Source organism: Rhinatrema bivittatum, chromosome 12 (genome assembly GCF_901001135.1).
Source record: "Rhinatrema bivittatum chromosome 12, aRhiBiv1.1, whole genome shotgun sequence".
Classification (NCBI taxonomy): domain Eukaryota; kingdom Metazoa; phylum Chordata; class Amphibia; order Gymnophiona; family Rhinatrematidae; genus Rhinatrema; species Rhinatrema bivittatum.
Window position 1 is genome coordinate 15948178 of NC_042626.1, and position 23030 is coordinate 15971207.

General features: G+C 49.3%; 1 protein-coding gene across 1 annotated transcript; it reads left to right on the top strand.

Moving 5' to 3' along the window:
• Nucleotides 1-10574: 10574 nt before the first annotated feature.
• On the top strand, nt 10575-22659 carry TNNI1 (troponin I1, slow skeletal type). The gene is made up of 9 exons (XM_029572412.1): nt 10575-10728; nt 14754-14784; nt 15442-15445; nt 15690-15731; nt 18080-18211; nt 19023-19112; nt 20113-20289; nt 21154-21265; nt 22010-22659. The coding sequence occupies exons 2-8, from the start codon at nt 14774-14776 to the stop codon at nt 21259-21261; spliced, it is 564 nt and encodes a 187-aa protein (XP_029428272.1). The 5' UTR covers nt 10575-10728; nt 14754-14773; the 3' UTR covers nt 21262-21265; nt 22010-22659.
• Nucleotides 22660-23030: the final 371 nt, after the last annotated feature.

Sequence of the window (23030 nt, forward strand, 5' to 3'; positions counted from 1 at the left end):
GCCTGAAACACCCGGCCAGCCACCTCTGGGGTGGAAGGCCCAGCAGCATGCCACCCTCTGACAGGGAACACTGCTGGGGGGCCGGATACTTTCCCAGCATTAGGTGCCACACTAGTTCCCCACTTTGCACTTTGATCTCATGCTGACCTTCCCTTTCTTTTGTCGCTATTAGCCTGCGCTTTACCTCCATTTCTACCTCCTCGATAAGAGTCAATTCTCTAAAAGATATCCCATTGGGCTTTTGCTTTTGCTGGTCAGCTGGGGTCACAGCTCCGTGACCTCCCCTATCTCACCTGATCATCAGGGATGTCATTACAGTTCCGGTGGTCCAGCAATCCCATCCCTTTGTCCGAGGTGCATGCATAGAGTTGGGTGTTTACTAAGTGCATCCCCTCTAGAGCTACAGAGGGAGAATGGGTCCCGGTCCTGGGCAGCAACTGGCACTTTCTCCCTGGAGGAATGGACCATAGCGGGCACTTCTCTAATGCTCTTCCTGGATGGCTCTAGGTCCCTGAGAATGAGCTGAGACAGTCCTGGTCTTCAAGTGCTCCCCTGTCTTGATGCTTTTAGGGGAGGTGGAACACCAGGTCCATGGGCCAAAACCAAAACTGGCTCTGCAGGTCCTTCATGGGCTGGATTTAAGTATTTGGGTTGTTTGTTTTGGGTTTTTTTTTTTTTTTAACTCTCCTTTCCTGACTCCTCTCTTCAGCTGTCCGTGCTGTATTCATGCTTTATATGTATCAGTGTGATGCCTCACTGAGCTCTGATGAAGGCCTGCTCTTCTTCTGGCCGTGCAGTATTCAAGCTTCACCTGTATCAATGTGACACCCACAGGGTGTTTTAATCAAAAACGTTTAATAATCTCTTGTTAGGAATAATAAAAAAAAAAAAAAAAAAGGTGAATTTACCAATGTTTAACTTCCTACCAAATGACTTACGAAACCTTTTGTTAGTTTATCTGATTATTTTGGCTCAGGATTACATTATAAATCAGAAATTAGAGGAAGTTTGCTAGAACTTGAATTATTTCTAATTTTTTTTGTTAGTAATGTTGCTCTCAAGGGTGCATGCGTTTGGCAAACCTTGAGCAAGCAATGCAATCAGTTACATTTAGGAGGCTGTGATTTTGGAAACTGGGTCTCCCTAATAAATCAGTCCTCCCTTTTTCCGATAGTATTTTTTTTTTTTTTTTTAAATAGGGTATCTGGCATTCGCTCCCACAGTTCTGCAGGGATGAAAACTTGGCTTCAGCCATGGCTGCAGGAATTCTGTGCACTCAGATAACATCAGGAGCTCATTTTTTACGACAGCAGAATCCCAGGGTTCCTTGGACCCTCTGCCATGGGGAATCCCAGGGTGAAGCCAGAGATGGAGTAGGGGGGGTAACAGGAAGGGGTTGGGGGCAGGCGAGATCTGCCACCATCTCAGATTTCCTTTAAAAAAAAGGAAAGCTAAACTCATTTCTTTAAACAGATTCTGTTTCGTCCATATCACAACCCTCAGGTGGGAAGCGTCTGGAAAGTCTCCCTGCTTTTGGCCGGAATGGGGATGGGCGGCAGCTGCTGCTGCTGGGCGGCGCAGGAGAACGAGAACGTGCCACTTAGGGAAAGGTAAAAGCTTAACAGGTAAAGCAGTGCACGGTGCCAGCTCTGTGGCTGCCGTAGGCGTTTGATCGTCCAGCGATACTGAGCAAACTCCTTCGCTGTTTCCAGAAAGGGATCATTTGAATTGAGTTTAGCACCCCCCCCCCCGCAATCATCTTGAGATGTTGGCTTCCATGCACAGAGCCAATCAGAGCACGGAAAAACCACGGCGTCGGAAAACCGGACCACGTTGAAGGGTCGGACGTGCGATCTGCTCTGCTCTCCCTTCTTATAGAAGAGGAATACAAACCAAAGTCCTAGCAAAAGCAACTTCCCCTTTTTGTCAGATATTGGTGAAGTAAATGAACCCCTGGTTAATAACGGACCGACTTGCCCCCCGACCAAGGCTTTGTTGGTTACGTTTCAGATTATCACACAGCTTCGGATGAATGTTGTAATACCCTTGAGGGTGATAGATTATTTATAATGCCGTAGTGTTTGTGCTGGAACACATCTTCAGCCGTTAAAAAAATAATCTAGCGTGCCTTATGGTGAGGGCCTTCAAAAGTGCTAATGTCCGCCCCCAGAAATGAAATAAAGATCAGAATGAGAAAAGGGTCATAATGATTATGTTTCAGCCGCCAACAGAATTTTATAAGGAGGCATTAACAAGTGCTGCTACTTATTAATCTGCAGGAGCAGCAGTTTTACCCACACGGATGCCCCCAAGGTGTAAAATCCAATCCTTCCTCCTGGCTTTTTGCGTCATGTGCAATATTTATGAGACCCAACTTGTTTCTCTCACCTTAAGATATTTCTAGGCTACCTTACCAGGTCTTGGTTGGGAAGGGGGTTGTTTGAATGGGGCTCACCATTTCTCCCCTAAATAGCTCGTGAAAGAACTTGTACAAGGGGGGGGGGGGGGTTGTCATCGTCGTCGTCGCCCCCGGAAGATAGCCAGATTTGTCCATCTGTTTTCTAAGCATTGGAGGTGATGGTGGTGGAGATGGGTGGGCAGGTTTCAGATGCCATAGCAATGTGGTCTGGCCTCGGCACAGGCAAGAGGATGGAAAGGCCAGGCCTGGATGATATCTCCTCACGACACAAACTAACGCTGGCAAATCTCACTCTCCTTTACAGTTCCAGTGCCAGAAGGAAACTGAACCATGGGGGGCTGGCTTCGCTGTGCTGGCACCTACCGAGGAGCTGTGCTGGAACTGTGTCCTGCTGGATCGATTCGTTGGCCAACTCTGACCTCTAGAGGTGACCTAGTGTAACTGCTACTAAAATCAGATGGAGGCTCATCTTCAACTCACTCTTTGGGGCACATCCACCCAATCTGGTCTTCAGGATATGCACAAAGAATATGCATGGCACAGACTGACATATAGTGAAGGCACCACATGTAAATTATCTCATGAATATTCATTGTGGATGTCCTGAAAATCAGACTGGCTGAGTGTGGCCCAAGGTCAGGGTTGAGAACCTCTGCTTTAACTCCATGGAGCTGGGAAATACTAAACACCTTCCATTACCCCATCAGGCATGGATGCACCTGTTCAAATTACCCACTGTCCTTCTGGCAGACACCCCGCTCCTTTCCGTTGTTTAACGCCCACCTTATTCTTGGATACTAAATGAGCTTGGAGAGGTTGTGCTGGATCCATGGATGGATCTATTCAATAGATCTTTGGAAAGAGGATAAGGGCATCTTTAGAAATGTGGTAGGAGGCTGGAAAGCCAGGCCGGTTAGTCTTACCTTGGTCGTTGGAAAATAAATGGAGACACTGCTGAAGGAAATCCGATGGGTTACAGGATCTGAGTCAACATGGATTTTCCAGAGGGACTTTGTGTCAAACGAATTTGACTGTTTTTTGTTTTTTTTTTAATTAGGTGACTAGAGAATTAGACATGCACTGGATATCATATACTCACCTAGGGCATGAATAAAATGAGCAGCCTGGGAATGGTTCCCAAGTTAGTGGACTGGATTACAAAGATGAGAGAAGATAGTGGTAGACTGAAGTCACTCAGAGATGAGAAAGATGATTAGTGGAACGCCTCAGTGATCGGGTCTGGGTCGATTAGGAAAAAGTTGGACTTTTTGAGGATGACACTAAGATCTGCAACAGAGTGGACACCCCTGAGGGAATAGATAAAACGAGAAGTGATCTAAGAAAGTTTGAGGAGTGGTCAAATGCTTGGCAGTTAAGATTCAGTGCCAAAAAGTGCAGCGTCCTGCATCTGAGGAGCAGAAACGCAAAGAGCTGTCATCCCTATTCCTTCCTCCCTAACCCCTTTGAAGGATCACCCTGAGGAGGGGAGTTGTAATAACGGTGGGTGATCAGCTTGTCCGTATGGTACAGTGCTACCTGCTGACCTTACTCTGACTAAATGAATAAGACCATAAGACGCACAGCAAGGCAGAACTAATCTGCCATTTTCCCTGATCCTCTTTCAACTGAATGAAGATTCTCCTGTTCTGGATGTCCTTGGTTAGGCTCAGACCAGGCTGCTCCTCTCCTCTCAGTTCATTAAGTTTAATCCTAAACTTGGCTCTGAGTTGTAATTATTTGGCACCGAGAATGAAACTTTTCTGTTTTAGGTGACAGCTCTCTCCTTCACTGTGTGAATGGGTTCCTCTCTAGAGCGACATTTCCTCACATTCAGAAAAGCCAGAGAATTTTAATGGAAGTTCCTCAAAATGTTTTCCCCATCTTACGTCTGGATTCCACCTCAGAATAAAAACATAGAAAATCTCCCACAAGCAGAATCCAGGAGAAAAATGTGCCCAGATTGTAAGATGAAAATACAGGGGTGCCCCCAGTAAACAGAGTGCTGTACCAAGATAAATGAATCACATGGTTACAGTATCCCTGCCCCAGGAGCTTACAATCCAACTATGAGCAGAGAGAGGCTCCAGACCACTAGGTGGCGCTGGAGAAATGCACGTTTCCCTTTAGCCTGTGAGTGCTGCCTCTGGAGTAGTCGCAGCCCAATGACATTGGGTTGGGGATAGATACTTGGGCTGCTCAAGTGATGAAACAGTCCTTGAGTTTTATATAAAGCCAGTACTGCCACTTGGAGAATGAGAAGACCATCCATACCATTGCCATTGTCTGCACAACATTAAACTCCTGGCCTTGGAAGGCCCTGAAATAACAGCAGTAGCTAAGGAGGCGGGGGAGCGGGCACTGTGGGAGGGAGATATTTGGGAATGCTTCTATATAAAGACCAGAAATGTACAGCTGTTGTTTGTGATTCTGTCTTAGTGGCAGAAGGACCTGGTTATTATCTGGAAAGGTCAATGTAAGAAGGTTTCATAAACTCTTTCTGCATGGAAGCCTGCACAGGTGCTGGATCTCCTCTCACTGCCTGCTGCGTTGCATGGGGAACCTCGGCTCATTTCCTATCCCATCATGCATCAGAGCAGGAAGAAGAAATAGCAGATGGACTGCTGCAAGTAATGTGGGAAGCTGAAGAGCAGCCCTGACATGGATATGCTGCAAACAAAGCTCCCATTCCCTCTGGGGAGCGGAGAAGAGTCATCCAGGTTCCATTCCTGTAGGGATGTCTGCTGGTTAAGCAAAGGAGAGACCCGGCCAAGCTCTGAGCAGATCCAAGTCCTGCCATTTTGGGCACATATGGCAGTTCCAGTGTTTAGCAGAGTTTGGGAGTCGGGAGGAGACAATAACGATTGCTCTACAGTGTAGTTGCTTTGAGTCTCCTGCCGCAACGACAAGTCAACCATTTTGTTAACTATAGAAATGGCAGGGAATGCAACTGCAAAGTTATGGATTGGTCAGATGCAGCAACGGTCGCTCCAATTAGGATCAGAAAGTCAATGGAAGAAGACAAGGAGACCAAGGATGGAGGATGAAAGAGAAAGGCATATCCTGTTAAGGTCCAAGGAATTTAGGTTGATGACAGAATCAGATCTTTTTGGCATCAAGAAGTGCCTAATTTGGGAGACTGACTAATCTTTTCCCAGAATGCTTTGCTGATCAAAGCCAAAAATTAAAGCTAGTAACCTTGGTCCTTGGCACCGAAATTGCTTGGCAAGGGTGATCATCATTGCCTAAGACAACACCGCGCACCAAAGGCACTCAACGGGCACTCTCAGCAGGGAATACTACAGATCAGATGGGGGCAAGAAGAGTCCATGCAGGGGAAAACAGGAAGTGGGAATCTGATAAAACACTAAGCAGCAACCGAGGTTCAAGTACCCCAATACCTGCCCATCCCTCCATGTACCTCCTAAACCTTTGAATAATTCTTGTACTTTTGCTCAGCAGTTTCCTCTTGCTTCTTTGGCCTTTCAGCTCAACTGGAACAGGTTTCTGATTGGCTACAGTGCCATGTACCTTCATTCAGGACTATTTTATAGACCCCCCTCAACTCAGCCTAGCCAATGCAGTGACAATCTTCAGCTGGGGGGGGGGGGGGGGGGGGGGGGAGGAGCTAAAAACTGTAGCTCTTTCCAGGATCTGGCTACCAAGGACCCCAAATCTGGCCACTAGATGTTGCTATGAGCCATGACTGGGTTTTCCTCTCTCTAGGGGCTGTGAGACCTCCTCTGTAGCCTTCCCCAGCCCAAACTGTTATGGAGAATTGGGAACCTGGCCCAGGCACGATTTCAACTCAGGTTCTCCGCATGGCAGTGCACAGAACCTCTGCTGAGCCACTGGGTCAGACCTTTCAATAATTCTTATGTTGCTCCAGTGAAAGGCGTTACAATCTAGAGGCCTCTCCTTCGTACCAACTAATCTACATGATCCCTTTGAAAGTAGAATTACACTCTGCTCTCTAATCTAACCCCTCCTATCCTGTTACTCAGGAACACTAGGGGAGGGAGGCGAGCCTGGAGCAGATTGAGCACAGCAAACAAGAAGCACTCTGCTCTCTAATCCAACCCCTCCTATCCTGTTACTCAGGAGCACTAGGGGAGGGAGGCAAGCCTGGAGCAGCCACTGCAGAGAAAAGAACAGAAACTCTGCTCCCTAGTCCAGCCCCTCCCCTCCTGAAGGGAACAGGAGGGGAGGGGAGTAAGGCTGGAGAAGGATTCAGCTTTTGTCTGTGTATTTCTGTCTGTAATTTGTGGTGTGTATGTGTGACCAATATGCATACTGGGTTAATGTTTTGTTTCTATGCACTCCAGTTTGTTCTGTACCGACAATAATAAATGTGGATGTTTAGCTCACGGATGGGATAAAATGTGGCATGGATGGTATATGGGAGGTGTGGAGGGCTTGGACAGCATAAGAACATAAGAAATTGCCATACTGGGTCAGACCAAGGGTCCATCAAGCCCAGCATCCCGTATCCAACAAAGGCCAACCCAAGCCACAAAAACCTGGCAATTACCCAAACACCAAGAAGATCCCATGCTACTGATGCAATTAATAGCAGTGGCTATTCCCCAAGCAAACTTGATTAATAGCCGTTAATGGACTTCTCCTCTTATGTTCTTATATGGAACAGCTCCCCTATGAGGAAAGACTAAAGAGGCCAGGACTTCCCAGCCTGGAGAAGAGACGGCCGAGGGGGGACACGACGGAGATGTCTAAAATCACGAGAGGTCCAGAACGGGTAGACGTGAATCGGCCACCCACTCCCTCGGACAATAAAAAGACTCATATCCACTCGTTCAAGACATCTCACGATCCCAAAGACCTCCATCACATCCCCCCTCAGCCGCCTCCCCCTAAAGCTGAACAGCCCCAACCTCTTCAGCCTTCCCTCATAGGGGAACTGCTCCATCCCCTTTATCATTTTGGTTGCCCTTCTCTTCTCTGTACCTTCTCCATCGCAACTATATCTTTTTTGAGATGCGGTGACCACCATGGAGCGATATAGAGGCATTATGACATTTTCCGTTCTAGTAACCATTCCCTTCCTAATAATTCCTAACATTCTGTTTGCTGCAGCACACTGAGCTTTTTTCTTTTTTTAACTTTGCCCAGGACCATCTTTTTTCATTTTCCTTTGATTGTTTCTTATATTTTTTTTATTTCGTTTTATATAAATCAAACAATAATGGAAAAAAAAATTTTTTAAAATGTTCTGGGCAAGTCCCTTGAAACCTTGACCGGCCAGCTGGTCAGCGAGGGGGCTCTGGGATGCTCTTTAGAAGATCTGACCTGGAACAGCTGCTCCTCCATGAGTCAGAAGCGGAGGGGCTGGCAACCTGCGATCTTCAACCTTGTCCCTTGACTCCTACGTTCTTGACAAATTTGTTCATAGCCTACGCTCCCAGGCTTAGCTTGCAGTCGGCTGATAAGAAACGTCTTCATCTTCCTTCAGTTAAGGATGTTCACCTGCAAGATGCAAGGTGACAGGCGCTTTCTTTTGGAGGTGTTGTACTGTGTAAACAGTTTGCCAGTGGAACTGAGGAAGCTCGCTGATCTTAAATTGTTCCGTTAAGATTGTAAAAGCAGGGCTCCTTAGAGAGGCTTTTATAAAGTTTTTGTTGTTATTGTTGTATGAATCTGTTGCAATCCGCCTAGCATGATATGTTCATTATAGGCGGAATATAAGTGTTTTAATAAATAAAGAAAGAAATACCCCGTACAGTGGAAAGATGGCCATCAGGACAGAGGGTCCAGCAGCACCAGCAGTCCTGCTCCAGGGCTAGCAGTCTGCCTCCAGCCAAAAGGTCCTGGGCCTACCCCACTGCCGTGGGGACTCTGCCCGGGACACCTACTGGACCGCCGATCCATGCATGCAGTAGGAAGCAGACCGGGCACGGGGGCGCCAGTTGGCAAGCGTTGCTGTTACCTGCTCCGCCAGTAATTTAACAAGGCAGGAAATCACACAGGACCCAGGGACTTCTGAGAAAGGCTGTAATGGGCCGATTCGTAGATCTCGCTAGTAGGAAATTTCCGTTCTGTGATGTCTGGTATTCTCTGGGGTTTGCCACAATAATCTAAGCAATCGCAAGCCTATAGTTTTGCTTTGATTATTGCCCCTCCTCAAATAAAGAGCCTGCGCAAATTTGCCCCTGCTTTGCATGCAGGTTTTTTTTTTTTTTTTAAAGCAAAATGATGTGTGCAGTTGTCTCCCCCTGACCTAACCTCACCCCGGATCTGCCTACAGAAAGATGCAGGCAAAAGTCCTCGTGGTGTTGACATACGTGGGTACTTTTACCTGTGTGGAGGGTGGACGATAATCACCAAACAGCCCCCCCGTCTGCTGGTAAAACAGCACTGCCTCGCCGTGTGCAGGAGAAGAAAAGCTGCCGGTCAGGGGCCAGGCCTGGCTGAGGGGGTCAGCGCTTCACGCCCTTCTTAGCTCAGGGGCTTTGGTGTCTCTCTCTGCCCGATGTTACTGACTTGGATTCTTATTCCAGCGAGGGCTTTACAGGGCATTAGCATACGTCCCAATTTCCTTTTTATAGCGAGTAAGATAATCAGAATGGAATAAATAGATTTTTCCCTTTTTTTATATGTGCTGATAGCATTTTCCTTCCAATAAATAGGAGGAGGGGGGTAGAGGCCTTGAGGGAGGGTGTGGGATGGAGATGGTGCATGGCTGTTCACTGCACAGGAGCCCTTAATCCACTTCTTACCCTCCCTGCGATGATTGCTCAGGTGCTGCCAAGTCCCCTCAGCTACTGAAAGGCCCTGGAGCGGGTGCTCTCTGGGTGGGAGGCCAAAGCTTCATGCCCCCCTGCTGGCATCGCGCCTCTAGTGTCAAGGTCCGAGTGCCCCTCCTCTACAAAGCATCTACACCCCCCATCTGCTGTGGTGGGCAGTGCCCGGCTGCCACTGAGCCCATAGCTCGTCTGACGTTACCGTGTCCCCCACACTTGTGTGCACAGGCCTCTGCCCCACATTGTCCAATACCCTGGCTTGCTGCTGTGCTGTGTGGCTCTCAGGCGGGAGCCCCACGCTCTCCAGAGAGGCTGCCTAGCCCGCACCGCCTGAAGACCTGCGTCAACCCACCCCCTACCCCTGAACGCTTGACCATAATAGCAGCAAGGTTTAAAATACTAGGCATTGTCATCTCCAGACCATGGCATGTGGCAGGGAGAGGTTCATCTGATCTGCTGCAAAAATACTCACTGGACAGGTGCAGTTAAAAATATCCCTCAGTAACCAACCCACACCCCCCCTTCAGTTTCTTTGCCTTGTCCAAAGACAAAGGACTTGTGATCCCCTAATGAGCAGACAACAGGACGTTGGATATGCAAGCCCCAGAGGGATCCGCTATGTTCCCTGTGGGACAGAAGGCCTGAGCCTTGCAAGCAGGGATTAGGGGAGTCCATTGCAATGACCGGCGGACAGTGGCTCTGTTGGGTTATTCTGAGCTGCTTCTCCTGCTGCAGACTCGTTGTTTAGCTAAGGGCAGGTCTCCTTACTTTTCTGTGACCCAGGAGTTACCAAGGTGGGCTCCAGGTCATCAGGGACAGATGAAGCCAATCCTGGTCTTACCCCCCAAACGCACCTACGGGCTCGCAGTCAGAACCAGGAGGGGCTCAGCTCAATCTCATTTGGGAATGCTGGAGTCTTCCGCTCGGTTTGAAAGATATTAAAATCCCGTGCCACGTTTAATATTAAGTGCGTTTCTTTTGTGCATCACTTCGGGCTGCCTTGATGGGGTTGGTAAAGCAAAGGCGATCAGTCACAGTGGTGTGTACGGAGCCGGGAGAGCTCAAACAGGCCAGAGGTTTTCAGCACAGACGCAGAGATATCTGCTGATTATTCAGCGCAGCAGACACCCTGCAAATCCTTCTGGTTTGTGGCCCTGGAGGAGTGGGGAAGCACACGCCTATCCCACTGCATCTGGCGTCTTATGCTCATTGCTTGTAGATTATCAAAAAGGTCCTCTGTGTTCCTGCGACCTGCAGGACGTGAACAATCTCAGACGTAACGTACTCTCCCTATCACAGATAAGGCACACACTTAGGTTGCAAGGACTGCCTGCTATACTTGGGTACATAGGGTGGGGGGGGGGGGGTGCATATAAAAGCATGAAGGCTGATTTTGGGTCAGTCCACAAGGGGTGTTTCTCTCTCTCTGTGCTATTTTTACTGACCAGTTGCGGTCAGGCTTGGATTAAAAACTCCCTTCTCCGCGCCTTCTCCCCCCAGTCTGCTGCCCTCCAGCTTCCAGCGACCGTCTCTCAGCTGCCTGCGGCACACAAGGTAAGAACAGGGAAGGGGGGCTGGGCCGAGCCACCCCAGGCTTTGGCTAGGAAGGCCCAGGATTCTGGCTCCGCTGAGGTAATTCCCGGGAATGTTTCCCAGCCACGTGCTGGCAGAAGATAAGCCCCTGTACCTCAGCCTAGCAGCAGCCACAGCTCGCTTACACCTTGTACGAACGCTGCTTGCCATGGCCACTCCTCCAGTGGGGATTCAGGGGATGGGGGATACAGGGCACAGAATGCTCCCCAAAGTCAGGCAGAATGAAAATCAAATAAATACCCGAAGGTCATGTCTTCTGGTAAGCATGGGCACTGTGGGGGAGAGGTGGGGGTATAGAGGAGAGGACGAATGCGTCCTACTGTCATAAGCCACACAGAGGCTCGCTCCACCCCACAGCCCTTCAAGTGACAAAAGGGACAAACCTGACCCTGGCTGCTCAGAAAGGGGCTCCTTTTCTGTTAAAGCTCAGCCCAGCTCCTAGTCCTGCCCTGCCTCCCTTCCCATGGTTTGCTATGAAACCCTCAAAGGGGGGGGCCCTGTGCAGAACGCCGTGCCCTGCGGCTTCCTCGGTCACCATCCACAACACAAGCGGGAGAAGGTCCCACGGTTTCCTTAATACACAGGCTCCAGGTTAGACAGCCTGCCCTGCAGGGGCTACCACGTCATTAAATTCCTCCAAATATCCAACTGCCCGCGGCTTAGCTCTGTCGCATCCTAGACCTAAGCCTCCTTTCTATTCTGTCCTAATCTATTTAATTTCTTGCACAATTTTCACCCTTGTGGCATAATCGGTGGCACCTTATTCTATACACATCTCATCTGTCTGTGCTGTATTCATGCTTTGTGTGTGTCAATGTGCCGCCTGCGTGGGGCTCTGCTGAAGATCCGCTTTTCAGCTGTCTGTGCTGTATTCATTCCTCGTGCGTCCATCACTGTGACGCCTGCGTGGGGCTCTGCTGAAGATCCGCTTTTCAGCTGTCTGTGCTGTATTCATTCCTCGTGCGTCTATCACTGTGACGCCTGTGTGGGGCTCTGCTGAAGATCCGCTTTTCGGCTGTCTGTGCTGTATTCATTCCTCGTGCGTCTATCACTGAGACGCCTGCGTGGGGCTCTGCTGAAGATCCGCTTTTCGGCTGTCTGTGCTGTATTCATTCCTCGTGCGTCTATCACTGAGACGCCTGCGTGGGGCTCTGCTGAAGATCCGCTTTTCAGCTGTCTGTGCTGTATTCATTCCTCGTGCGTCTATCACTGTGACACCTGCGTGGGGCTCTGCTGAAGATCCACTTTTCAGCTGTCTGTGCTGTATTCATTCCTTGTGTGTCTATCACTGTGATGCCTGCGTGGGGCTCTGAAAGATCAGTATTGTACTCAGATTCATAAGAGGTGAAAGTGACTCCGGGGAAGAATTTTTCAGAAAGATTATGCACCCAATTTCTCCAAAGTGATAAAAATCAAAACTTAACAAGGAGGCCCGGAATGATGCTGCGAGTGTTAATCGAAAAGATGTATTTTTGCTCCGGTGCAGCTGCTGCTTTAACCCAATCATGAGTGGTGTGGATGGTTTGTTAGACGGGCTCTAGCCATGGGGACCTGGTTCAGCTTAAATCTGATCCCCATCCAAACCCTGGATGAGCCGAGACGAGCTGGGACAGGTCACAAATTTGTCTTGGGTAAATCCAGACCTCTCCAGTGTGGCTCACATCTCCATGTCCTGATTTGGAGGCGAATATTCACAGATTCTCTCTTTCAAAAGTATTTGAAGGGTGGGTCAAATCTTCACATAAACCTACAGGAGGCGGGAGACTCCCCAGCCACCCCCCTTCCTGGGGAAGAGCATGGCAGAGAGCAGATGTGGGCAGTAGGAAGGGCCCAGGTTTCTGCATGCTGAGCTCCAATCACAGCTAAGGGTATCACAGACCATCGGCATGTCGAAACAAAAATCCCCCCAGAAAGGCAAGCTGTTCAGTGCCATGGTCTGGACAGCTCCCGTGACAGACAGACAGACAGACACAGAAAGATGCATCAAAATTAACAATATTTTTGAAACACACAATACAGGCAGGAAACCGTGAATAGCATTCATTATTTGGGAAGGTCCATCAGCTGGATGCCAGCCTCCCCTCCCCATCACCTTTCCTGCCCTCCCTCCTTAGTACATTATGGAAAAAAGTTGTACCCTAACCAGGAAAATCCAGGTCCCCATGCCAGCTGAGTCACTGCCGACTCAGCAAGTTAAATCCAGAGAGGGTGTGGATGAGCTGATCTCGTGTCCTAGCAGGGGCCCCCCCCAACCGAGCCCTCCACCAGAACAGCCAGGGCAGGTCAGAAATCAGAGGCGACCCAGTGAACCAATCGGAAAGCTGCCTGTGCAAAGGTTGCTCTCCCCTTAGCCGCTATTTCTGTCCAGCTGCAGGGAGCAGAGAGTGGCGGGGCTTCTGGTTAACCTCAGCTTGGAGAATTTTAACATCAAAACATTTAGTTTTCAGAACTAGTGATTTTGAAAATGTCAATCTCACTGAATCCCTAGGCTTCATGTTCTTCCCCCCCTTCTTATTTTCTCATGATAATAATCACATTATCCCAGATTAAAGCAACTGAGCAACCAGGCAGTTTCTATCCCAGCTGTGAACTTGTACCTCCAGCTGCTCTTAGGAGATCAGAACCCAATAGACCATGGATGCACCGGCGGTAAAACCAGGACTGGCCAGCCCCATCCTGGATGAGAGGGAGCCTCTTCAGTCTCGGCCAACCCTAGAGCAGAAGCAGAAACCTGAGGAGGCCATCTTTCAAGCATTAAAGAGACGCCGAGGGCCATGTATGCCAGGAACAGGGCCCAGGGAGGGTTGCCAGCTGGCTCCCCGTTTCCATCAGTGGATGATCCAATTCTGGCATTTACCTCCCGTGTGTATGTGCAACTTGTGGTCCTGCTTTTTATGAGGAAAAATGTGTAGAAACGGTAAAACCAGGACCTGATATTGGAGACCCAGCTATGTTAACCCTAGGGCACTGCTTCTCCAGCAGGATATTCTGGTTTTACATTTAGTCAATAACCTTTTCAAATCTGCGTTCTAGGCAGCTTACAAATTCAGATACAGTGCCCCAGGAGGAGTATAACCTACGTTTGCACCTTAGGCAATGGGGATAACTTGACTTACCCAAGGAGCATCAGTGGAGAAAGTAGAATTTGAATCCTGAGCCATTGCTCCATCTGTCTGTCCGATGCTGCATGCATATCTTTAAAACCTGACTAAGGGTGGGGTCACCCGGACAGATTTGGGACCACTGTCCTAGGGAGGTGTTTTATAGCTGCACTGAAAGGGCACTAAAGGGGATGGAGTTTTTTCAAGACAGATAGAAGAATCTGGTCTTTTGAAGCCTATAAGTGGGGGTTGTCCTTCCACATGCAAGGGACCTTCAGGCCAACAGCAGAGGAAAAGGTGCTGCAGGTCTCACTTCTGCCACTAGAGGCAGCCAACCTTCCTCACTGGTGCCTACATTCAGTGATATTTTTCATACAACAGTCATTCATATGGCTTATGGCTACTGCCTATAACCTGCCACTCGCTGCTGTGCTTCAGCCTGGGTGAAGACTGGAGACATCGTCTTGCCGGAGCCCTGATCTCGTGACAGCATCCGTGAGAATGTGTGAAGTGAAACGTCATGGTGTCTGCATGATGCCAAGATGTTTAGCACTAGAAGACCTCTCAGAAAGTGCTTGGATCTGAGCCTGTGGGGAGGGGACAGGGGGTTCACCACCTTGAGCGCAGGTGCGTCATGTTATTATACTCGGGGACATGGAAGGGGTGGTATAGAGGAGAGTCTAGAAAGACACTCAGACAGACCATGGGTGGTAGAGAGAGATATGGGCAACTCCAGATTCCACTGTTCTGTGTCACAGCCACACCTAGCACCATAACTCCACGGCTGTGTTCAGCCCCGCCATCTGCCACTCTTTCGGTTCTGCTTTTCCAGAACAGATAGGCTATGTGCATTCATTAGCTTTGTTTGCATTTTTTTTTTTGCAGGGGAAGACGCCACTGTCACCATGCCAGAACCGTAAGTAAAATAAATACGCAGGACACCAGAACTAGCCCGGGCCCAGGCGTGCTCGAAATTCACCATAAGAATCGGCCATGAATCCATAATTCCGTAGGATGGCCAACAGACCCTCCATCAAGCCTCCTACGAGGCATCAGCTCTCAGGCAGGTCAAAGAGTAGGTTTTAAAATGCCCCAGGCTTGAAAGACTTCATGTGGGTATTGGCCTACCCTCCACATTTACTTTTCAGGGTAGGGAGTCAATTTCCACATTTCTGAAGTGTGAAGTCTCTTTCATAATAGTGGAAATCAAAACGAAAATAACGACACCTTCCCCCCATATCTGCCCACGCAGGGGAGAGGAAGAGGTAGGCCGGCATGGGGCAGCGATCGTAGTAGGGTAATAGGAAGGGGACCTACATGGAAACGTGGTAAATGATAGCAGATAACGAGGAGGTGGGGTGGAGGGGCAGAGGACATGAAGTGGCAGAGAAGAGGAGGGAAAGGAGGGGACGAGAATGCATGGAGGGAGCACTATTTACTTTCGAGCGGGCCCTGTCCAGCCTCACGTTCTCCGTACTCTTTATGTGCTTCTGGTTGACTTTTTCACCTTAAGATGGTTTTCTTTTTTCCCCTCTTTCCTTGTTATTTTACATCTGCGCACGACCGCCTGAAGAGAGGTAAGCTGGCGCTGCTTTTTTATAGCTTTCTTTCTCCAGAGAACAGCACTGAAACTAGGCTCTCAGCCACAGGGGGGCGCTGCTGGCCCTACATGAAGCAGTAAAGGCAGGGAGGCCGGGCACATGCCCAGCAGGCGGCAGCCCGATGAGTGGGTGGAGGGTGGGAATGAAGCCCTGACATGCACTTAAATGTGGCTCTGTTTGATAAGTGAGTGAAAACATTTTCTGTTCTCTCTACCTTTAGAGGAAGTCCAAGATCACGGCCTCGCGCAAGCTGCTCTTGAAGGTAAATTCTGAGAAGCTGCATGCATGGCGTGCACATGCTCCCTCCCCACAAAAGCACACGGACCCTTGAAGGGGGGACGGAACCTGATTTTCATTTATTTATTTGTTTGTTTTGCTTGCTCGGTCAGTCTAAACCTTGTTTGCCGAGACAGCCGGCAAACTCAAGTTTCGGTTGTCAGACTGCTTACAGCTGCCTCTTCCGCTAATAAGGAGGCACTAGGGACGCACTATTGTCCCTAACATCTCCTTATTAGCGCCAGGCCTCATTTAAATACAGAATCGCGCGCCCAGGAGAGGTGCCTGGGCGCGCGTCGGGAGAGCGGGCGCTCAACTTGGAGCGCCGATTCTCCCTGATTGCGCGCAGAACTCCTTGCCGCATGGGGAATAAAGTTGTATGTACAAAACGTGTACGCAGAGCCAGGTTCACTTTATTAGGCCGGGGCCTGAGAGAGTATCAAGTATACACCGTAGGACTGGAAAATAAATATGGAAAACGTCTTGAAATGGTTTGACCACAAGGTGGCAGTGTTACTCCTAAATTATCCCAAAGGGCTGTTGTAATGATGACCTCACCTATATTAAAAGATTTAGGCAGGGAACGTAATTAGGTTTGCCAAAATCTTTTCATCAAAGCTGTATCCCAATTCATGCACTCTATAAAGATGCACAAAGCCACTTCTAGGGTGGAGAGACATCGGATTCTCTCTGAAGTGAGGAGGGGGAACTATTCTGCTATGAATCATTTACAAAGGAGTTAAATGCAAGGCGTGGAGAGGTAAAATGACTTGCACAAGGTCACAGAAAGAGGTGGTGGCAGAACTGGGATTAGAGCTCCATCCCCCACCTCTAATTATTGACCAGTAAATACTGAGGATAAAGGAAGTGGGTACCTGCTGTGACAGTGAACAGAGTTTATGTACAAAGCAGAATGCCTAGAATGTGAGTCCTAATCCCAGCTCTGCCGCTGACTGTGTGGCCTTGGAGAGGCCACTTGTTCTTCCTGTACCTGTCTTTACCCTCAAGTAGTACATTGCTCCTTCTTTCATTTGGATCTTTATAAAACCTGAGTTTTCACCACACCAACAAGACAACTTTGATCAATGGACAAATGTATCCTGGAAGTACCATCCATAAAAACAGCAAGTTTAGCGTTAACACGCAAACGAGCGTTCTCTGGTGCGGGACCCATCCTCTGGAACTCTATTCCCGAAGAACTTCGATTGACAGCCAATAAGAAAGAGTTGAAAAAAATCCCTAAAAAAAAAAACCTTCTCTTTACCCTGGCTTACAAAATCAGTTGAATTTTAAAGTAACACTACTGCTCCCTCAAAAGTCCCTCATTAGTCAATGTTAAAAACATAACATATACTACTTTTCCATATGTATTGTTATTTTAAATTATGTATGTTAATTGTGAACCGTCCAGACGGTCAGAATTCTGACCAATTCACGGTATACAAAAATTTTTTAAATAAATAAATAAATAAACCCAATCCCCGAGAGATTTCCACTTGGTATTTCAGTCACACACGTGCGAGCACCACTGGGTGAGAATGGCCCGACTTCCACGTATATGGCATTTGGATTGCATTAGCATCTCTGGGTGGGAGAAGCAAACAGGAAGTACAGCTGGGTGAGCAAATAAAGACAAAGGGAGATGAAATCACTGGTCCAAGATCTCAGACAAAGAATCGGTGGCAGAGCCAGGGATTCTCTAAGGTGCCCGGGATTAGTGAACGGCAGAGGGGTCCTGGAATACTGATGTGTGCGCCTTCGCTAAGAGGACACGATAGTGCTGAGGGCAGGGTGTACAGTGCCCCCCCCCCCTCCCCAAAGCACAGGTCCTGCGTAGTCACTCCAATTATTCCTCCCCCCCCCTCCCCCATTCCCAGTGAAGATGGCCCTAATTGAGGCACCAGGCAATAAAATTAACTTTAAGGTTGCCAACTGGCTTCGGATTTTCAGAACAGGTTGATCCAGCTCTGGTTTTATTTACCCCACAGCCAGCGTAGACTTCCCTAAGAAAAGCAAGCCCTGAAAATCCGGAGCCAGTTGAAACCCTAAGAAGGTGACAGAGGGAAAGAGTCAGCGGCAGAGCTGGGATTAGCGGCAAAATACAAGGGAAACTCAGGGGCTTGTGGGAGTCTGGATGTAAGGGGCAGGCGATGATGAGACACAGAAGCGGGGCAGGAGGGCACGGAAGAACGTGCTTTTCATGCCCAGCTGAACTAGCCCCCCCCTGTATGCTGTCAAACCCCTCTGCTGACCAGTCCTTCCACAGTATCTGATTTGGCCAATGACGGCCCTGGACCTCATGCACTGATTTCCCCCCCACTCTTTGCATTTCAGAGTTTGCTTCTCGCTAAGGCCAAAGAAGCTTGGGAACAGGAGCTGGTGGACAAGGAGGGGGAGAAGGAGAGATACCTGGCGGAGCGCGTTTCCACTCCCAGGACAAGCGGCCTGGCCATGAGCGCCCTTCAGGTGTGTCCAACAGATCAGAGGGTCAAACGGTGACTTTCTGTCCAGGCGAAAAGGTGCTGGTCTGACGCTGCTGGCACCCACAGCCCTGCCCCTTGTGATAGGGGCAGCAGGGTCAGGAAAAACCTCCTCACGCTGTCAGAGAGTTCCTGCTTCTGCGGGGTTAAAGTTTCCATTCTTATGGCCATTTCCCCTCCTTCGTCTCTGCACCAAGGTGGGTTTTAATGGCGCTGCACCTGTCCATGGAGTCGTGTACTGAACCCACGGGTTCATCCCATCCAGCCCACTGAATGAGGTTCAATCATATCGCAACCAAATTTCAAATAGAGATTTTAATGGTAAAAATACAGTATTCCTCCCGGCATTGAGAAACCAGTGTTGGAATTTCAGCTCCTGTTTCAAAGTGATGTGAAAGTTCTCCATATAAACATTATTGAAAGATTGATTCATCCAGTTCTTGTGACTCTAAGTGCAGAAGTCAACCAGATATCCCTACACGATCCTTTGAGTCCTCCAGTCCTAGAGGTGACAGGCTCTGTATCCCTGTGCCCATCCCCTGAGCCCTCCAGTCCCCTCCAGTCCTAGAGGTGACAGGCTCTGCATCCCTGCGCCCGTCCCCTGAGCCCTCCAGTCCTAGGGGTGACAGGTGCTGTATCCCTGTGCCTCTCCCCATATCACCTGATGTGATTGATCTAATAGATGTGAGAGAGGCATTACTTGGCAGATACTGACCTGGTGCAATGGTATTAACATCCCGCAAATGATTTCTCACATGTTTTTAATCCTAGTTTTGTTTGTTGTCTATTAATGGCAGGAGCTGTGCCGAGAACTTCTCGATAAGGTGCACGTTGTGGATGAGGAAAGATATGACATAGAGGCAAAGGTCATCCACAACACAAGAGAGGTGAGGAGGGAGCAAGGGTCAGCCACCACACCATGACGCTCCATTAGACAAGAATCATTCAGAACATGAACGAAGTGACGGAAATCCAAGGGAGCAGCGCATGTGCACACAAGGAGAGACACCTCCGGGTGATCTCTAGGTGGTGAAACAGTGTGATAAAGAGATGGCCAGAGCCAGTGAGAAGCTGGGGTGCAGAGGGAGAGGCATAACCAGCAGAAAAAAAAAAAAAAAAAAAGACATACTAATGCCTTTGTATAGATAGGGATCCTTGTTTTCAGTTTTTATTTTATTTTCCCTGGGAATTTCAATGTTAGAACAAAAAAAAAAAATCTGTGGAAAAATTACTTTTCCCCTGCATTTTCTCCTTTGTTATAAGAAAGTCATTTTTTCCACTAATTTTTTTGTTGTTGTTGTTATAACCGACATTCCCATGGAAAATAAACTAAAAACTGAAATGAAAGTCCCTATGTACAGATTACTGGTGAGACCTCACCTAGAAAACTGTGTCCAGTTCTGGAGTCCGTTCCTCCACTAAAGATCTAGACAAGCTGGAGGCTGCCCAGAGAAAAGGGTGAAGCGTCGGCCCCGACAGCCATAAGAGATGAGGCTTACGCACACCGTAAAGAAGAGGCAGGACCGAAGAATTCACACACCTTAACGGTATAGATCATGCCCAAGATATTAGTGTTAAAAGCTGGCAAACACTCCTGGCATTATCAGCCTAAGGAAACCAGGGGAGGGGGGAGAGCGCTGCTGTGCTGATCACCATCAGAACCCGTGCAGAAACCACGCGACTATCAGCAGCGGCCAAAGAGTTAGCTCAGCGAAAAACTAGTGGGTGCAGCCAGAAGGAGAGGCAAAACCTCTAAGAAAATGTATTAGGATGGGGAAGAAAGGAGGCTTAGGAAGAGGAGCAAGAGAAGCAGCAACGAGTCCCGAAGCCGGCGAGCTCATACTTTGCGCAGTCAGTGGTGCCTGCCTCTTCTCTCCCTTTTCGCAGATTCAAAACCTGAAGATGAAAGTACTGGACCTGAGGGGGAAGTTCAAACGACCCCCCCTGCGCCGGGTGAGGGTCTCCGCCGATGCCATGCTAAGAGCCCTGCTCGGATCCAAACACAAGGTGTCCATGGACCTACGGGCCAACCTGAAGTCTGTCAAGAAGGAAGACACCGAGAAGGTGAGGAGTCCGAGCCAGCCCCATGGGTCCAGAGAGGGGAGGAGGCTGGGATCTGAAGCCCTCCACACAACGCTGGTTGGCGGGGGGGCAAGCTTACCTTGCCAGCCGTGCAGAAATCAGCGCAGGGATGAAGGAGCTCAACCTCTATGTCCCTGGCCGCTGGTAGTGATGTGAACACTTGGGCACCGTCCATGTGGCTCCCAGGATGATTCTGTTTGTACTCACCTGCAGCAAGTTGGAGCTGGTGAGCTAGAGGTGACAGCTCCTGTGCCGATCCCCTGAGACATCCAGTTCTAGTGGTGACCAGCCGGAGCTCTCTACCCCTGCGCTCCAGTCCTACGGGGGGACAGGCTCTGTATCCCTGTGAAGTTTCAATATTATCCAGTTACTAAACTGTTGCATTTTCCCTTCAAGCTGCGCTTCCCCATGGCTTCCTTTGCATCTCCTAACCAGAATAAAACTGGTAGCCATCAAAAACGCAGTCCCTGTTCCTTTCCAGCAAAACCCCTCCCTGGTCCCAGATTCCAGGAAGAGCTGTGTTAGCCACCACATCTGTAGCCCCGCTAGTGTGACAGAATGTGGCTCTGCTCTTCTGGTCTAATGGGGTAGTGAGTGAGCGAAAGGCGACAGTCACCAGTCAGCCAACTTGTGTTGGCAGCTTACTCGGTGACCTACGAACCTCTGGAGCAGGGGTATTGAGCTTCGGCTGAGACAACAAACGTACATTTTGTTGTCATAAAAGAAAGTCACATTAGGGGATGTCTGGAACTGGGCAGCACCAGTCGCGAACCTTGATCTGCCTAGAGCCTGAAGCTCTTCCCTGTCTCCCTGCCTGCCAATGCCATCCCTGCTCTCTGCCGGTAGGAACGTCCCATGGAGGTGAGCGACTGGCGTAAGAACGTGGAGGCCATGTCAGGAATGGAGGGGAGGAAGAAGATGTTTGATGCTGCCAAGGCACCGAGCGGCCAGTGAAAAGGTAAAAAACAAAAAATCCTCAAACCCTCTTTACAAAGCAACAGCGAATGCAACAGCGAAGAAAGACTGACGAGGCAGCTAGAATAAGGTGGATGACAGAGGGGACCAGGAAAGCCTGGGATTCATTCACAGCTCTCACCTCAAAAGCGCTGAGGCACTGTGCCCACCCCGTAGGGTTACCACCTGGCTCCAGATAAGGAGCAGGCAAATCCAGTCCTGGTTTTAGGCCAATGCTCGCAGGGATTTGTAGGGAAATGGACGGGACAATCAGATCTACAAATCCATGCGCTGCCATGAGGTAAAACTAGGAGCCAGGCAGTGAGCTCAGGGCCCTGTCTCATTCAGTGCCAGCCCCATCCTTAAAGCACTGGTGGTACCCAGTGGCAATATTAGTGGGAACTCTACCCGGCCTTGCTTTTCCGAGCGGTCTCTTCTATAATCACTGAAAACCTTCTTACAGAGCTTTTCACTCATCAAGTCGGTTTTCTTTGTTAATCATCCAGCGCTTGCCAACAGACCTTACGTCCTCTGGAGCTTTTTAAGTCACTCCTGGGTCTTTAAATCAAGGCATGATGGGAATTGTAGTGCTGCATTAACCTTTTATCTAGAGCAGCCCCCAAGGTCATCCCACTCTGGAGGTTTCCCTGTCCGGGATGGATGGGCGCCTTCACACCAGACTGGTAAAGAGTGTCAGGACGGGAAGTGCTGCTTTACACCGAGGCCTACTTTCTCTCTCTCTTTTCAGGCTGAATGTACCTGGGTCACATCAAGACCGTTCCCTGGACGTCCCCAGCTGCATCATCGTTCCATCCCACCCCCTCCCTCATCGCCTTCCTTCCTGACCCTCCCCATCTCCTTCTACTTTTCTTTGACTACAATTCTCCAAACAGAGAAAACCATGGGTCAGCTTAACAGAGAAGGCTTGAATCAAGGCCTAGCATCGCTTGCCTGAGCTCTTAGCTCTGGGCCAGCTAAGCGTAGCCTCAGCCCACGAGCGAGCTCAGCGTGGCTCTCTCACACCACGGATTCTGCTGCCATGTGAATGGGTCTCTCTGGTACCTCAGAAGTCCATCCCAATGAAAGGATAACAGGAGGTCTGGCTTCCTTCCCTGTGTCTCTCTCGCTGTGGGCCGCCTGTCTGAGTAGGTCTGGCCCTGTGTTGGTTTTTATTTTTTGTTTTTTTTTAAAGCACCTCCAGGTTGTACCAGGTCCCAGCTCACCCGGTCTTCCCATCCCCCGAAAGTGCACTGCAAGTTTCTCGGTCAGGAAAATAGGGGAGGGTGGGGGGAGGGAGTATAGTCCCCTCTCCCTCTGTATATGGAATGTATTTAAATGCTGTCTGTATGCTCAATGTTAGAACTGCGTTCAATAAAAGTAATATTTCAGACAAATTTACAGTTAGTTCTTGTCTTATTTTTATCGTGAATGTGATACTGATAAAGAGAGGCAGAGTAGTACTTACAAGTATTAGGCCTAGTGGGAGTAAACTCCCCTGTTCTCCAATATACTACAGCCCCCCCCCCCCCCCTCGCAGCACCCCCTGCTATTCCACACACAGCTCCGCCGAGGCACCTCCATCCTGCCCTGCAGCACCCCCTGCTATTCCACACACAGCTCCGCCGAGGCACCTCCATCCTGCCCTACAGCACCCCCTGCTATTCCACACACAGCTCCGCCGAGGCACCTCCATCCTGCCCTACAGCACCACCCCACCCCAGCAGTTCCACATTCAGCTCTGCCATTTATTTATTTATTTATTTAGATTC

What these genes read in the sequence shown, in the direction of transcription:
- TNNI1 (XM_029572412.1), top strand. An exon ending in TGGCCATGAGCGCCCTTCAG is followed by an intron (nt 18,212 to 19,022) that starts GTGTGTCCAACA and finishes TATTAATGGCAG; the next exon opens with GAGCTGTGCCGAGAACTTCT. An exon ending in TCATCCACAACACAAGAGAG is followed by an intron (nt 19,113 to 20,112) that starts GTGAGGAGGGAG and finishes CCCTTTTCGCAG; the next exon opens with ATTCAAAACCTGAAGATGAA.